General features: G+C 38.8%; 1 protein-coding gene and 1 pseudogene across 4 annotated transcripts in view; both read left to right on the plus strand.

Moving 5' to 3' along the window:
* Positions 1-17,573, plus strand: part of DMGDH (dimethylglycine dehydrogenase) — a 78,736-nt gene extending 61,163 nt beyond the window's left edge. For 2 of the 4 annotated variants that reach the window (XM_032277464.1, XM_032277471.1), the window contains 2 exons: positions 9,284-9,418; positions 16,085-17,573. In XM_032277464.1, the coding sequence (XP_032133355.1) occupies positions 9,284-9,418; positions 16,085-16,300 (351 nt within the window). In that variant the 3' untranslated portion in view covers positions 16,301-17,573. Of the gene's footprint in view, positions 1-6,794; positions 6,977-9,283; positions 9,419-16,084 lie in introns of those variants that run through there. The other 2 variants (XR_004268877.1, XR_004268875.1) reach the window with 2 other exon arrangements.
* LOC116551363 lies at positions 13,572-15,548 on the plus strand (annotated as a pseudogene).
* Positions 17,574-18,105: the final 532 nt, after the last annotated feature.

Here is an 18,105-nt window from a genome sequence, read left to right on the forward strand (position 1 = left end):
ATGAGTATTTCAGTGTTCTCATCTGTAAAATGAAGAAAATGTTCACTCCATAAGTTTGTCATAAGTATTAGATGAGATAAAGAACATTTCGTATCTCACTAAGTGTTAGTTCCTTTCCATTCCTTATTGAATTGAATCTAAATATGTCATTTAGAGAAAAGCAACTATATATGAAATCTTTTTCTTTTTTTAAGATCCCAGTAAGGAAGATCTTGGGTCCCTATTGAGGCCTCATTTCTTCATGTTTTTAACATTTCCTTGGATTATTATTTATTTTGCATCTAGGTTTAAGTGCTGTACTTAAAACACCAAATGGGCAATTGTTCTTCACTCTGCTCTAGAGAGATGAAATCTATTATGAAAACTCAATATCAAAGTTGTTGGCCAAAGCAATTAAACATAAATCTGACAAAGCCACAGGTCAATATCACATTTTTCCTTTGAATCATTAGATTTAAAAACTGAAAAATAAGTGTTCTCTTTAATATCAAATCTAATAAGATTTGATATTAAAGACATGTAATGGGGGATTTCATTTTGAAAATCTGGTTTGGTTTGAATGCTAAGTAACCTGATTATTAGCCTGGCTTAGGAACTATGTTTTAGATATTTTCCCAGGTTTCTATTTTATCTCACCCAACCCTTTTTTTTTTTTTTTTTTTTTTTTAGCATATAGGTCCCTTTTCTAGTAATGTTAAAGACTATTGAGAAGGAATTTTAACTTTTGAGTCAGTAATTTTGGTTAGAAAAATGCTATATGAGTGGTTTCTTTTAAATTGCTGAGGGCAAAGAATGAAAACCTGTATGTGTGAGTGATATGGTTTAGATCTGTGTTCCCACCAAATCTCATGTCAAATTGTAATCCCCAGTGTTGGAGATGGAGCCTGGTGGAGGGTGATTGGATCATGGGGGCAGTTTCTCATGAATAATTTAGCACCATGGCCCTTGGTACCATCCTCACAATAGTGAGCAAGTTCTCATGAGATCTAGTTGTTTAAAAGTATGTAGCACTTCCCTCCTCTCACTTGCTCCTGCTCCTGCCATGTAAGACATGCTAGTTCCCTCTTTGCCTTCCACCATGATTATAAGTTTCCTGAGGCTTCCCCAGAAGCTGAGCAGATGCCCACATCATCCTTCCTGTACAGTCTATGGAACTGTGAGCCAATTAAATCTCTTTTCTTTCTAAATTACCCAGTTGCAGGCATTTCTTTATAGCAGTGAGAGAATCAACTAATATAGAAAATGGTACCGAGGAATAGAATCTTACTATAAAGATATCTGAAAATGTGGAAGCAGCTTTGGAACTAGGTAATGAGCAGAGGTTAGAAGGGTATGGAGGGCTCAGAAGAAGACAGGAAGATGAAGAAAGGTTTGAAACTCCCTAGAGAGGTGTTGAATCATTGTGATCTAAATGGTGATAATGATATGAACAGAGATGGCCAAGCTGAGAAGTTCTCAGATGGAAATGGGAACTTATTGGGAATGGGAATAAAGGTCACCTTTGTTATGTCTTAGCAAAGAGCTTGGCTGCATTGTGCTCTTGCCTTAGGGATCTGTGGATCTTTGAAACTGAGACTGATGATTTAGAATATCTAGTGGAAGAAATTTCTAAGGAGGAAACTATTCAAGATTGTGGCCTGTCTACTTCTGACAGCCAGTGCTCATATGTGTGAGCAAAGAAATGACCTGAAGTTGAAACTTATATTTAAAGGGGAAGCAGAGTGTAAAAGTTTGGAAAATGTGCAGCCTCGCCATGTGATAGAAAAGAAAAGTCCATTTTCTGGGAAGGAATTCAAGCAGGCTGTAGACATTTGCATAAGTGAAAAGGAGCCAAGTGCTGATCACCAAAACAGTAGGGGAAAGGTCTCAAAGGCATTTCAGAGAACTTCACAGCAAACCCTACCATCACAGGCCCAGAGGCCTAGGACGAATGAATGTTTTGTGGTCCAGGCCTAGGCCCCACTGCCCTGCACAGCAATGGGACACTGCTTCCTGTATCCCAGCTGCTCCAGCTCTAGCTGTGACTCAAATGGGCCCTAGTAAAGCTTGGGCTGCTGCTCCAGAGGGTGCAAGCCATAAGTCTTGGCAGCTTCCACATGATATTAGGCCTGTGGGTGCACAGAGTGCAAGAGTTGAGGCTTGGGAGCCTCCACCTAAATTTCAGAGGATGTATGGAAATGCCTGGGTTTCCAAGCAGAAGCCTGCTGCAAGGGTGGAGCCCTCAGGGAGAACCTCTACCTAGTGCAGTGTGGAGGGGAAATGTGGGGTTAGAGCCCCCACACAGAGTCCCCACTGGGGCACTGCCTAGTGGAGCTGTGAGATGAGAACCACCATCCTCTAGACCCTAGAATAGTAAACCCATAAGCAGCTTGCACCCTCAGCCTACAAAAGCTGCAGGCATTCAACACCAGCCCATGAAAACAGCTGTGGGGGCTGAACCACAGAAGCATACAGAAGCATACACAAAGCCACAGAAGCATAACTGCCCAAAGCTTTGGGAACTCACCCGTCATACCAGTGTGCCCTGGTTGTGAGATACGGAGTCAAAGGAGATTATTTTGGAGCCTTAAGATTTAATGACTTCCCTGCTGGCTTTCTGACTTCTGTGGAGCTTATAGCTCCTTTCTTTTGGCCAATTTTTCCTTTTTGGAGTGGGAATGTTTACCCAGTGCTTGTATCCTCATTGAATCTTAGAGGTAACTTACTTGTTTTTGATTTTACAAGCTCATAGGCAGAAGGGACTAGCCTTGCCTCATATGGGACTTTAGACTGGACATTTGAATAAATGCTGAAATGAGCTGAGACTTTGGGGAACTCTAGGAAGGCATGATTATAGTTTGCAACATGAGAAGGATGTGAAATTTTGGGGTAAGAGGCATAATGTTATAGTTTGTATCTGTTTCCCCGCCAAATCTCATGTTGAATTGTAATCCCCAATGCTGGAGGTGGGGCCTGATGAGAGGCGATTGGCTCATGGGGACAGATTTCTCGTGAATGGTTTAGCACCATCCTCCTGGTCTCACAATAGTGAATGAGTTCTCCTAAGATCTGGTCATATAAAAGTATGTAACACCTTTCTGTACTCTATCTCTTGCTCCTTCTTTGACCATGTGAAGTGCTACTGCCTCTTTGCCTTCTACCATGATTCTAACTGTGCTTGCTAAGGCCTCCCCAGAAGCCAAGTAGATGCTGGCATCATGCTTCCTGTACAGCCTGCAGAACTGTGAGCCAGTTAAATCTCTTTCCTTTATATATTGCCCAGTCTCAGGTATTTCTTTAGAGCAATGCAAGAGCAGACTAATACAGGGAGTATCCATTTTCTAGCCAATAATAACCAACTTTAGTTGCTAAACTAATAATTTAACATTTTGCTATCAAGGAGATATTGAAATTGTGGTTATTGTAAACTTATGTGGAATGTTAAGAAGGCTTGCATAGTGGAAAAGGAACCAAAGGTTGAGAAACCTGGGTTTGAGGTTTGGTGCTAACTCACTTTGTCACTTCTGGCAAGACCATAATTTTGTAGGGCTTTAGTTTTCTCATGTGAAAAATGAGTTTGGACTAAGTTTTCTGCTTGCTTTAAGACTCCTGTGATTCTAATTCTGTAAATATGAAATGAATAATGCTTTAATTTGCCTAATTATGGGGGTGGGGGGTGTTAAGTGAATTCATTCTCCCCAAATGAATGAATCTAGTTTACAGCTTTATTGTAAGTTTCCTGAGGCATGCACAGGTACACAGGGTACTACGCAACTGACTGAAGAAAGTTCAGATTGACATAGACTGTAGGTGAGTGATGACCACAGGCTTTGTAATGGGATTCCCACCCAGCTTGTTTTAAATGATGATTCAAAGCACATTCTAAATGAGAAGCTTTTCAGGAAAGTATTGAGGGGTAGTGGTGCAGCCTGTCATCTGGATTTCTGTCTCCACTCTGCCACTTAACCGTAGCTGATGACCAAAACAATGGAGGAAAGGTCTCAAAGAGTCTCTGCAGCCCTTCCACACCTGTAAGACACAGGAGACTGATTTCACAACCAGGGCTATGGCTGATTTCCAGGGAAGCTTTACTGAGACAGAGGATGTTACACTGATTCCCTTATGTCTTTAGAACTTTCTATGAGGGTGTAAAAGTCACAAACATTTTGTAAATTTAAAACAAAGAATATCTAATGTGTGGAGGCAGAAATACAAACAAACAGAAGCTATGATAAAGGTGTGGACAGTGGGGGCTCAAGGAAGAACATGACCCAGTTCTACATGGAGTGGCAGAGTAGGGCTGGGGACAGCATTCTGTCATCACCAATTGTTTAGAGAAGTTCCTTGAGTTGAGTTTTGAAAGATGAGTAGATTTTGATTGATACAAAATCAATCAAAAAATTGATGACTTCTTTGGATTTTCTGATGGGTTTTTTACTCTACATAGATAGAAAGAAAAGGTCCAAGACTGTATTTTCATAATCTCTCCCAGCCTCTTACAGCCCACTACCCTGAGTCTCCATATCAGACCCTGTCTACCACTGCTGCTGTCAAATTTAACTTTAACTACATATCTGAGAGCTCTCCATTACCTTAAGAATACAACCAAAAATACACTGATTTACTTTATTTCATTTACATGTCCTTTTAGGTTATATGGTGCTTTTAATAGAGCTAATGAGAGATGAGTAATTATCTTTCATTTAAAATCTACTTAATGTTTTCATATAGATAAATGTTCTATTTAGTATGTATTACAGGTGGCTGTTTTAATGATTCATATTGCTATTTAAAATTAATTAATTTTAAAAACACAAGCCAAGATTATTTTTAGGCTATAGTCTCTGTCAGTGCTCAGAAATTTATACGTTTTTCAAAGATATTAATAGCTATTTATATAGTTAATTTGGCAATGACTTATTAAAGAAATATATTTCCGTTCTTGGGTCATCCTGAAAGCACTGATTTTAATTACAGCATTAACCTTCAGACACATTTTCCTCTCATTTATAATTAATAATTATACAGTACAGTAAAATCTATAATCTTAGGAGCAAAGCCAAGTAAAATAAAAATGAAATGCTATCACTTTACTTAAAAAATCTACCTAAGTCAGAAGCCTTGTTAGTTTGAGACAGGGGGATTGTGCCAAGGGGCAGGTGCTGTCTCCTGTCTGTACTTATAGCACTTATTGAAAGTAAGTGTTCTAGTTGGGCATGGTGGCTCATGCTTGTAATCCCAGTACTTCGGGAGGCCAAGCAGGACAGATTACCTGAGGTCAGGAGTTGGAGACCAGCCTGGCCAACATGGTGAAACCCCGTCTCTACCAAAAATACAAACATTAACAGGGCATGGTGGTGTGTGCCTGGTCCTAGCTACTCAGGAAGCTAAGGCAGGGAATTGCTTGAACCTGGGAGGCAGAGGCTGCAGTTAGCTAAGATTGCGACCACTGCACTCCAGCCTGGGTGACAAAGAGAGATTCCATCTCAAAAAAAAGAAAAGCAAAAAGAAAATAAGTGTTCCTTACTTTCAATGAGATTTTTGTTGTTTTTGTTAGAATAAAACATGTTAGACATGTTTTATTTCATGTCTAAGGATGAAATTACTGACAAGACCACCTCCTAATTTAGGGATATACAAATATAGATATCAAACTGCATTAACATTCAGAATGTTTTCAAGTACTTTCACGTAGTACACAAATGTTATTCTGTAATAAATGTCTTTCAAAATAGGTTCAGGCCACCTAGAAAAAAATTAAAAGAAACATTTTTTATTTAGAGTATTTATATCATCTGTGCTTTCTAATGACAGACCCCAGGCGCAGGCATTTAAAAAAATGTGGATAAAATCTAAAGATACATGTTTATCTTGTCATGTAACTGAGCCTCGGTTTAGTCTTTCATAAACTGGGGATCAAAATATCCATCTTAAAGGGTTGTCATGAGGATTAAATGAGCTCGTGAGTGCAAAGCCATCATTTTAGTATGTGACACATAGCAAGGGCCTAAGAAATTGTAAATATTACTTATTACTATTTTATTTTTTAGAACTGAATGTACTTAGTCCAATTTTTTTTCTAGAGAAAGTTTTTGCCTGATCACCTGCTACCTTTCCTGCTTCCCTCATGGTTAACTAATACCTGATGTTCCCTCTTAGTCTTTGGTAAAATTGTGAATTTGACAAAGGTAGAGTTAGTCTCCCTTTCTACCACATCTCATCCCTCGCCTAGCTCTGCCCCGATAGATCTCATCCAGCACCCCCAGCTGGTCATGGCCAGCTTCCACCACATCCCTCCAGTGGTGCGGCAGATATTGATTTAAGTGGCTCCGTTAAGGCTGTTCACAGTAGGCTAAACGAACAGGGCTAAGACTCCTGAGATCTTGGTCCTTAACCAGTTCGTTCATTACCTGTCTTTGACTGAGTTAAAGCACTGCTCTTAGACTCCAGACCCAGCATCTGTGGGGTGTTTTTGTGCAGATCAAATTATAATTAAATACAGACACTTTGGGGATAGGCTGTACAGACAGTAGTTGTTGTGAAACCTACTCATCTTTCAAAACTCAAAGAATGCTGTCCTGATCCCCACTCTCCCATCCCAGGTGGAACTGGGTCATACTGTATCACAGCTTCTGTTTGTTTGCACTTCTGCCTCCACACATTAGATATTCTTTGTTTTAGATTTACAAAACTTTTCTGACTTTTACACCCTAGAACACACAGAACCAACTGTGAGTCATATTTCAAAATTTATTATGTGTCATGTTCTGTTATGTTTCCAATAATCTCAAATTGTTCTTTTTTCCTGCAAAAAGTTAAAACATTGAGGAGATGTAATAATTTCAGGACTGGGCCCAAGACCATGTTCTCTGAAGCTCTGAATACCCACTGCCTAACACAGTATCTGATATTCAGCAGGGACTTAACAACACTTGAAAAAATAATTGAAAGAAAATTATTTAATAGAGGACTCAGGAAGATTAAAAACCTTCAAGAGGTAAATGAGTCTCTAAGGGTAAAGAGTCAGATGTCATGACAGTAGGTGAGGAAATAATTTCAGATCTGCTGGCATTCCACAGATCACACTGCATGACACGTTGAGTATTGTTTAAGGGCTTCTCCACACAACAAGGCATAAAACTTTTCAGTATAGTTACTGATGCCAATGTAGACAAGAACTCTAAAAAGCACCCTTTGTCATCATTGTTCTACGATTGCAAGTCTCCTCTTTAAAAGAGCAAAGAAAAATTGTTGCTGTTAGAAAATTCTTTCTTTGCTACACAGTCATCCCTCTGTGCATTTGGGGGATTGGTTCCAGAACCCCCACACATAGCAAAATATGAGTATACTCAAAAACCACCAACCCATGTTTACAAAAAGTCAGCCCCTCCATATACATGGGTTTCAAATCCCATGAATACTGTATTTTCTATTTGTGTTTGGCTGAAAAAAATCCACATATAAGTGGACCTCCGCAATTTAAAGTGGTGTTGTTCAAGGGTCAACTATAGTGAACTTTGGTTTGTTATGACTTTTGTTACCATGAATTTATCCTATATATGAATTCAAATGAATCAAGCTCTTCCTGTGACTCCTGCCCCCATTAGTCCTATATTAAATAACACGGGTTCCAATCTTCTTTAAATTTTCATGCTCTGGCTTCATAATAAAGCTTTATAGTTGGTTTTTATCATTTGTATCACCCTGGGGAGGGAGAGAGAATTGGATGTTCATTTTGCACATTATTTTAACCTCGGCTAATGGAAACTTTAACTTCCTGTGCAGGTCAGCAATTTAAAGTTGGATTGTCTATAGAAATATTTCATTGTGGTTCATCCTAGAGGCTCTAAACTAGGAAAGGAATTGACTGGGCGGTGGGGCGGGGGTGGGGGAGGTTCTCAGGTGAGGGTGTGTGAGGACCTGCTGCTGCTTCTCTGGAGGTTAAGGGGATTTATTACACTCACTCCTTAATGTTTCATGTGCAGAAAGAACTGTGTACATCCTAAATGTTAGTGGTGGAGGACGTCTTTGGCATGAAATATTCTCTTTTTTTGTTGCCAGTGAAGAAATAAAAGTTTTTGGTTGTTTCTTTTCTTTGCTTTCAAAGAGTAGACTGTGGGAACTGTTTTGAGAATCTTGTTTTCCACATCGTGATCTCTGATTAAATCTCATTCACCATAGATATGATTTATATATCACAAATTTCCTATCCCTCACATAAGAGATGCTTGTCTAGGCAGAGTATGTAGAAGTCTCACCCTAACCTCCCACGGATGTCAGCCTTCCCTCCAGGGCGCTCTCTCTCAGTGCTCTCTCTTCACCTCTGCCTAGTTTATCACACTTACCATGTGTTTCCTGGCATTTGGTTGAGTAGAATTCGATCTCCCTTATTAGCTAAGTGTCTCCACTGAGGAGTCATTGCTCGCTTGTGTGTCCTGTTCACAGGTAGGGTGTATTAAGGTGTATTACCAATAAGTGTGAAGTCTTCCAGTTTGCCTGATTCCTACTTTTTAAATTTAACACATAAGAATGAATTCAAGGTTATCCCTATAACAATGTCGCTCTCATTCCCTTGCATTGATTGCACTGGGAATAACCCTGAGGTGCCCATGGGAGTGTATTAGGAATAGGAATGTCATCTGTCATGTGTTGCATGGAAGAAGGAAAAAAACAGATTGAAAAGCACAGTATTGAAGAATAAATTCTTTGATTAAAATGTCTGTGTCTAACTCATTTTGTTACCCACACGGGGCCTAGCATTATGCCTCACACATAGTAGGGGCTCAATAAATGTTTCCAGAATGAGCTAATGAATGAAACCCAATAGGTAAACACATTCCAGGGACATTATTCTGAAGAAGAAAAAAAATACTGCATTTTGGGGTTATTTTAGCATCGTGTTTCAAAAAAGTGAATTTTCTTCTTGTAAAAGACTTCCTATAGGTAGAAATTGAGTCGCACATTGCTTACTGACAGCCCATACCACTGTCCAGACCTATTAGACACAAGGGTCACTTTCATAATCCACCATTGCAACATGCCTTATGTTTTTCTGCCTAGGTGGTTCTGGTAAATTGTCATCACAAGTTATTACCATTGAGTCTAACATATTCTGAAGGAATAGGTGGCTGATACTGTCATTTGAGGGCTAAGAAATATTTGTCTAGACATTTGATCCAATCTGTATTTTTATTTAATGTGTAATTGGCGAGAAAATAGCAAAGACAAATTTAAATGCTTGCATCTCTAACCTTGTCACAGTGTCTGAGCATTCATTCATCATCATTATCTTGGATTCCTGCAGCCAGCAGATTTCATAGGAAAGCAAGCACTGAAACAGATTAAAGCCAAGGGGCTGAAACGAAGACTGGTGTGCCTCACCTTGGCAACGGATGATGTTGATCCAGAGGGAAATGAAAGCATCTGGTACAATGGCAAGGTGAGTGCTGAGGACCTCACTGCCAGTGGCTGTGGCATCTTCTGCAACAGAAACTCGCCTTCTTCCTGTTTCCTCTTAAACCCTTTTGCTATTAATTATTTATTGGAGGGATGACACACTTTTGATTTCTGAGCTGACATTAAAAAATCAGAACGCAATTAACTGAAAGGAAAATGAAATGCTGCTAATTTCTGGAAAACATAAAATTCTATATACTGTTTTTAAAGAAAATAAACCCAAAGACTTGAAATACACTGGACAATGAGGACAGTATGATTTAGAGGATAAAATGATCTATTTGCTCGCCACATCCATGTGTGTAAATGCAAAAGGTGGATTTTATAACAAATTTGGCATTCTGATTTAGCTTTTATGGATTTTTCAGGAGACAATTAGCGTATTAGCAGGGAAAACATCCAAATGAAAGCATCTATGACAATAGAGGGTAGAACCTTAGAAAGTAAAGTGAAAAGTAGAAACCATTTGGTTCTTCAGGAAGAGTAAAATTACTTTCTCATTTTGGAATGTTACTTTTCATTCTTTCTATTTGTATTCAGTAAAACCAGGGTTAGTCAGATAACTTATCAATGGGACTTTATTTTCTCCATTTTTTCTAAGCTTTCTTCACTCAGTTATTTTCTCCATTTTTTTATTACTATTTGTAAAACCCAATTTGGCTCAAACTGGGTGTGGGTGTGTTTTGCCTGGTGTTAACAGGCATGTGTGGGATACACAGCTTAGACCAGAGGGAGAGAATGGGGCCTTCAAACCTCATCTAAACAGCTGTTCCACGATGAACGGGGGTCAGCTTGGTCATTACCCAAGACTCAAAGCTTCTGCGCGCGGGTTTTTTTCTTATTCACTGCAACCTACTTGATATTTGTTTACATTGTCTCCATCTCATCAGTAACACGCAGAGTGCTAGAAGTGAAGAAAGCCAGTGGTGTCAAATCACAGCCTTTGGGGCTAAAGCATGGGTCAGTTTGACATTGAGCTAACATCTACTGAGTTCTTCCTGTATACCAGATATCTTTCATGTGCTCTCCCATTTAACTTTACAGCATGCCTGCGAGATATGTATGAGCATTTCCATTTTAAAGATGAGGCTTTGAGGGGCTCAGAGAGATTAAGTAACTTGCTTGAGGTTACATGGCTAGTGATTGATAGAACTGATTTCCAACCCAGGTGTAGTTTCTGACATTGAATTTCTGGCCCTTTCTTCTAAGGCATGTGGAACACTTCAATTTGATCTCTTTTCTGTCTCTGCTGATGTCCCTTAAGAATTTAATTTTTTTGTAGTTTCTTAAGAATTTAATTTTTTTTTTTTTTTTTTTTTGAGACAGAGCCTTACTCTGTCACCCAGACTGGAGTGCAGTGGCGCGATCCTGGCTCACGGCAACCTCCACCTCCCGGGTTCCAGTGTTTCTCCTGCCTCAGTCTCCAGAGTAGATGGGACTACAGGCGCGTGCCACCACACCTGGCTAATTTTTGTATTATTAGTAGAGACGGGGTTTCTCCATGTTGGCCAGGCTAATCTTGAACTCCTGACCTCAGGTGATCCAACCACCTTGACCTCCCAAAGTGCGGGATTACAGGTGTGAGCCGTCACCCTCGGCCTTAAGAATTTAATTCTATGCCCACAGTTCTTGTGCATCTGAATATCAGGTGGATGATGTTAGAGTCTGTGAAGCCAAGTGACTTTTCTCAGATCTCAAGCACCCTCACCTTTCTGTCAGACTGGATAGGCTAACCTCCACTTCCTTCTTACATTGGGCCGAGTTTGCCCTTCTGTTTGAACGGTTCCTACCATTCTCCCTGTCTCTTCTTTCTCTTTTTGTTCTGTATCTCTTGTTCAGCCGTCTTTTCTTAATATATATTCTTTCACCAATTCATATTTGCCCACAATTCACATGCCTTCTACTTATAACCAGCTCTGCCATTAATTAACTATTTGACCTGATCCTGAGCTGATCTCTGGGCCTCAGTTTTCTCATCTGTAAAATGAAGCCATTAAATGAGGTAACATCTTCTTGTCATTACATTTCCCTCCACCTCATCTTTCCTTTGTTTTATAGTTTTCACTCTATTCCCATTCAGTTTTCTCGGTACTTCTTAATACAGTCTTCACTTACCCTTCCACCAACCTTCTGTTTTACTCAGTATGGAATGAAAGAGCTATGATGCTATAATATTCTGTATTCCCACATCTTCCACAGTCAACTGATTTTTAGCTACCTTAAATATGATGATACCAACATTAGTTTTAAAACCCTGAAAACCCAGGCTCCTTTGGGTTTTCAGCGTTTTAAAGCTTTTTTCCTTTGCCCTATGCATATACTGTATTTTACATGCTATATTGTGAATCTTTCCTTGCCATCTGCTTATAAAGCTGCTGATCCAGTTATAGGATTACATCTCTTGGATTTCCTAATATGAGTTTGCCTGCTCTTTGATGCTTAGCAGGGTCATCATTTTATCATGCAGATGGTCTTCTTTTTGATCCTTTTTCAGAGGCCCTCCTTGGAGCCTCTTTACTCTGGATTGATGTGAAATAATTTTTGCTTTTTATTTTCAGGCTTTGTCTTGACTTGTGTTGCTTTTGGCATTTAGTATTTTATTCTTGCAAGCGTTTCCAGTGCTGGAGATAGGGTACAAAATGTATTTGTTTACTGACTTTTTTTTTTTTTTTTTTTTTTTTTAGTGTCTACTATATGCCAGTGATATTCTAGGCACTGGGGATATAGCAGTGAACAAAACACTGGCCTCATGGAGTTTACATTCCAGGGGAGGGAGAGATAGATGATGGACAAAATAAATAAAGTATATTGCCTGTCAGATGGTCAAGGTCAAGTCCAACTGGGAACTGGGCAGTGCTGGAGAAAGGGATTATAACTTTAAATGAGGTTTATTTTTTTTTAAATAAAGGCATAAAGATGGTCCTGAGAAAGGCTTTCATTATATTGGGTGGCTAAGTTATAAAAGATGCTTAGCTTGGAAGAAACTTTTGAAGAAGAGATTTGTGGAGAGGTTTGGAAAGCTTAGAAGGTTTTCTTTTTTATTATTTGTAAACTAAAACACAGAGGGACAGTCAAAGAAAAACACAATCGATTATCAAACGTAAATTATATTAACTTCCTTCAAAGGCCATTTGCCATGTTATCTGCTGGAAATCAGTTAGAGACGTCTCATAATTTGAGAGAAGAATGAGAAAAGGCTAAAAATAAATGAGAATTATTCCCACTGGTAAAAAGAAGGTCAATGTTTGTTTTAACAAAGAATGACAATTTGCTAGGGAGAGGGTAGGGACAGGTTGTTCTCACAGTTCACTGAACTAAAAGACAGAATGGATCTAATTGAACCTGAAAGATTTTAGGTAGAACAATTTAAAATTTGTGCAAGGGAAAACATTTCCCTGGAGATTCAGTAATAAGGTAAAAGGAAAGGCCAGACTTCTGAAATACCCTGGGCTTCTAACCCCTGGATTAGAGAGAAATTAAAGTAGAAATGAAAGTAAATTTTAGCAGAAAGCAAAGCAAATTTTAAAAATAGCACTCATAAATAAGGACTCTATTTTTTTAGGTTACTAATGCAGAATGACTGCAAGAGAAATCACTGCTGGGATGCTGGGAGACGAGAAGGGCTGAGGAAATGGTGCATGTAGTCTTCTAAGAGGGATTGCAGGCTTTTGACCCACGATCAGGGGAATCAGGGGATCACACCCTGAGACTAGTGCAGGTCTCTTCCTGTTTTCTGAAGATGTTCAAGCAAACCAGGTTAACTCCCTCAGGGCTCCAAACCAAAATTTCTCTCTTACAGATGGGGAAATGAAACCAAGGTTACCAAGAAAATCTTTCAAAAAGCAATGATTAAGCTGGGTGTGGTGGCTTACACCTGTAATCCCAGCACTTTGGGAGGCTGAGGTGGGCAAATCACTTGAGGTCAGGAGTTAAAGACCAGCCTGGCCAACATGGTGAAACCCCGACTCTACTAAAAATACAAAAATCAGTGGGGCATGGTAGTGCACACCTGTAGTCCCAGCTACTCAGGAGGCTGAGGCAGGAGAATCGCTTGACCCAGGAAGGCAGAGGTTGCAGTGAGTCAAGATTGTGCCTCTGCACTCAAGCCGGGGCAGCCGATCCATGCTCCGAAAAAAAAAAAAAAAAACAATGATTAGGCACAGCCACAGAGCTGCTCCCAGGTCCACACAACTGAGGACTGAAGGGGATGCAGAAAGTGACCAAAGGCAGAATGAGAAAATTGAAGCAATGGCAGCCATTGGTGGTGAGGAATAATGTGTCATTGATGACTGTGCCAAAATATTTTGCATTGGAATTAGCGACGATATAAAGGACCCCAAATGGACACTTTGCTTGCAAGTGATGTGACCAAATGAGTACCCAGGTACAACTCCGCCTGTTTATCAGTTGAATGCTCATTGGCTTAAAGGACAAGAACTTGTCCATTTATTGGAGATCCTTGAGGAAATATATATGTGGCCACCCCATCTGGTTCAGCGAGAGTACCCTCTTTGTGTCCCTGGGATCCAGGCCAGGTTTATTTTCCTCCCAAAGTATTGAATAAGAAAATGACAGAATACTGGTGAAAGTATCTTTACCTGTAAGTGGAGAAAATAAGAGATGTTCCAATACAAAAATCTCAGATGACAGAACCAGGCTCACATGTAAAGAAGGAAACTGAAGAGGAGGATGTCGAATGTGAAGATGATCTCATTTTTGCAGGTCAGCCAGAAAGTTCGGTGAAAGCATTGCATTTTGATATCAGTGAAAATCAAACAGAAATAGAATTATCTCTGATTGATCATGGCATTCCCGTTACAGACTAAAGAAGTACTTTGCAGGCAGACTTGGCTCCAGTATTTTGTCCCAAACAGGTGAAAATGTTTCTTTCCAAATTGTATGAGAATAAGAAAACAGCTAGGACCCCCCACAACATCTGTGCCTACAGAATACATTGTGAGGATAAACAGACCTTCTTACAGGATTGTGAGGATAATGTGGAAATAGCAGCCGGTGGGCATTTTCATTTCATGGAGATTTTAAATGTGAAGAATATCATGGTGGTAGTGTCACGCTGGTATGGGGGGATTCTGTAGGTCCAGCTCACTTTAAACATAACTGTGCCAGAAACATACAAGTGGAGAAGAACAACACACATTCACCTGAAGAATCATCTAAGGCTTTGGAAGAAAACAAAAAGTGTTCATCACTGGGTAATGGATTAAGTGAAAATCTGGGAGTATCCACCTGCAGTTATGTGCCGAGGTGAAAATTCTTCCAATGTATTTGTTAGTGTAAATATTGTGCCTCGATTTCTGTTGCAAATTGGTGATTGTGAAATTTTCAAAAGCGATTTTCTGGTCTCTGCTTCTTTGTCTAATTCTCATAATATAAAGCAATAAACATGGACTGTCAGTGATCTCCTTCCACGCCAGAAAAAAAAAAGCAATGATTAAAACTCTAATCTCTCTGACCCTAATCCCTGCCTGTATCACTAAACTATGATCTAAAGGAGAAAAGCAATTTTAAAGCACGTATAATATCTTGGCAGTTAATAATCAGCCAGAGAGAAACTTTTACTAATGAATGTATTCACATTTGTTGTTTTTATTTTCAATCAACCAGTTTCCACAGTAAGTTTAGAAATTGTATGGAGAGCTTCTAATTTGGGGTTTCAAAGAGAGAATTAAAAACTGGGACTACAGAGATAGGAGTCTGCAATTAAAGTCATGAATATGTTAGCAAAATACTACAAAGTGCTGTAGTAAGATTGTTAATTGTAGCGTGCTCTTTGCTGAGGCAGCTGAATGATCACCAGTCTTGAGCTCCGGCTATGAGCAGTCCATTGTGCCAGACAGCAGGACTGTCAGGATTAGTGCAACGTTGTGTGGCCAGGAGAAGCCATTTTGAGCAGGGCTATATATCATGTTTTTCTTTTGTTGTCTTCCTTTTATTTTTGTTCCATGTAATGTTTTGATGACAGTTTTCTGTATTTCCTGCTTTTCCTTCTTTTTATTTCTTTTCTTTAGACCTGATTTCCAGTAACCTTATCTTCTAATCAAGCTTATTATATAGACTTTTTTTTTTTTTTTTTGAGACAGTCTCACTCTGTCACCCAGGCTGGAGTGCAGTGGCCAGATCTCGGCTCACTGCAGCCTCTGCCTCCAGGGTTCAAGCGTTTCTTCTGCCTCAGCCTCCTGAGTAGCTGGGATTACAGTCACACATCACTAAGCCCAACTAATTTTGGTATTTTAGTAGAGATGGGGTTTCAACATTTTGGGCAGGCTGGTCTTGAACTCCTGACCTCAAATGATCCAACCACCTAGGCCTCCCCAAGTGCTAGGATCACAGGCATGAGCCACCACTCCTGGCCTAAACTAAGTATTACTATTTTTAAAAAGAGAAATTTCAGAGTCATACAGATGTGTACCTTGAGAATTACTTTTCATAATTTGTAAACTTTCATTAATTTTCTCAAAATGTGATGTTTTCGTCCTGTGTCTCTGGTGTTGTCCCGCCAGACAGCATTTCATAAAACTTCTATTTTGCAAGCTGAATCTGTATTTTAGTGTTTTTTTCCACCCCTCTAGAGATAAGGAGCACAGAGCTGTGGCCGAGACACTGAGGACTGTTGGGTCTTGTTTTCCAGGTGGTTGGCAACACGACATCTGGAAGCTATAGCTACAGCATCCAGAAGAGTCTGGCTTTCGCATATGTCCCTATAGAACTAAGTGAAGTGGGACAACAAGTGGAAGTTGAACTATTAGGCAAAAATTACCCAGCAGTCATCATACAAGAGCCTTTGGTATTGACTGAACCAACCAGAAACCGGCTTCAGAAAAAAGGTGGAAAGGACAAAACTTAAAAAAGACCTTTAGCTGTCAACTGAATTTGAGTTGCTAATGACTGTCTTTGAAATTATTATAATTGGTTTCCAGGGGAGTCAAGGAAACCAGAAATTTATTTCAAAATCGTCAAAGCCTAGATTTAGAATCTTAAAGATACCTTTCTGTTAAGTGTTTTCTAAGCAAGACAGAATAATAGATAAATGATTTATATTGTTCTTTTAAATGAAGAAATTTGAAATGAATTTTTTTTATTACCCCACATTACCCAATCGGCAAAACATTTAGGTGTTTGCCAATACATACGATCATTACTATAACTGAGTTAAAGGACATTTTATAATTTTAGTAACAAATGCATGTGGTTCTTGATAGCCAAAAACAAATTAATAAATTATCTTTTACATAAAAACATATAAAATATCGCTGATGGATTTACTTCACTGAGAAACCTTTCCTTAGATGAATAAATAATCGTTTTAATTTTTCATGATATATCTGTGATGAAAATAGTAAAATTTAACATTGACATATAGCCAACATTTTAATTCAATTCTCTGAAATATTTATCATTTTCTTAATGACTTCCCTGAAAGGAGCTTTATAGGACATTATTATTGTCCTTTTAAAGGTTGTTTTAGAAGAGAAATTGCAAGAAAGAACAGAGTCTTCTAAAGGAAGCGGTACTTGTAAACTTTTAGAAATGAAGCTGAAACATAAATAGATTGTGCCAGTACAAACACAATTTGAATACTGAACACCTCTCTGTGGGAAAGGATTAATGCAAGTTGACATCACATGGTGCCATTCTGAATATCATTTCACAAAGCATTTGACAAAGCAGATCAAACACAAGCTTCAGAGCTGACAGATTGTCCTTAGCGCTAGGTACAGCAAGAAAAACAATCCATTTAGAAATTATTCTTTGATATACTTTTTGAAATCATCTGGGTGTAGTTGACTGAATAAATCAATTTTTTTGTAAAGGGTGTTTTATCATTTATAATTAATTTATACACACATACATTTGTTATACATTTATAGAACTTTTCCTAAGCATTAAAAAAAACCCAAATGTGAAGCATAAGATTGTGTAATTTGAATAAAGTTTAAAATGATTTCTTAACTCGTATGTTTTGAAAAGGTGCCAAATTTACATTTTAAATGTTTTATAACAGTAGTTACATATTAGAACTTTTCACAGGTTAATTTTTCTTTGGCATATCCTCTTAGATGAGAAAAGAAAGAAATCCCTTTGATGATAAACAAATTTCCTAATTATTGGGAATATTATCTAGGTTCTCTAGTCCAGTTCATGTTAGTGCTAGGAATTTGGAGTATCTTGCTTTTTTGGCTGGGAATTGGGATATCTGCTTCTTATTCTCTACCATTCTATAACCCCATGACCTTAGGATAGTTACATACCATCTCTGGGCTCCTCCTCTGTGAAATAGGTTTAGACTCTTTTTTGGATACTATAATATCAAGAAGCAATAATGAAAGTAAAAAATAGACCATTCAGATGAATGTTAAAATTTTAAAGAAATCTTACCCAGAGTATAAAAGAAGTTTACCCCGATTTCCTTATGAAGTTGCCCTCGTTCTCTCTTTTGTTGTATGTTAGGTGCTATTAGGTTTTGTAGGTTACCCCAGCACCTCGACTCATACCCAGCCAGTCGTCAGGTTTGGCACCAGCCAATTCATCCACTGGCTATGACCTTCAACACGACTTGGCCATGGAAGGATGAGACGAGTTAACCAGATTTCTTCCATGGGAATTTGGATTGTGAACCATCATAGGAAAAACTGATTAGTACTAAAAGCT

Source organism: Sapajus apella, unplaced genomic scaffold (assembly GCF_009761245.1).
Source record: "Sapajus apella isolate SASKATOON/1434 unplaced genomic scaffold, GSC_monkey_1.0 scaffold1, whole genome shotgun sequence".
Taxonomy (NCBI): domain Eukaryota; kingdom Metazoa; phylum Chordata; class Mammalia; order Primates; family Cebidae; genus Sapajus; species Sapajus apella.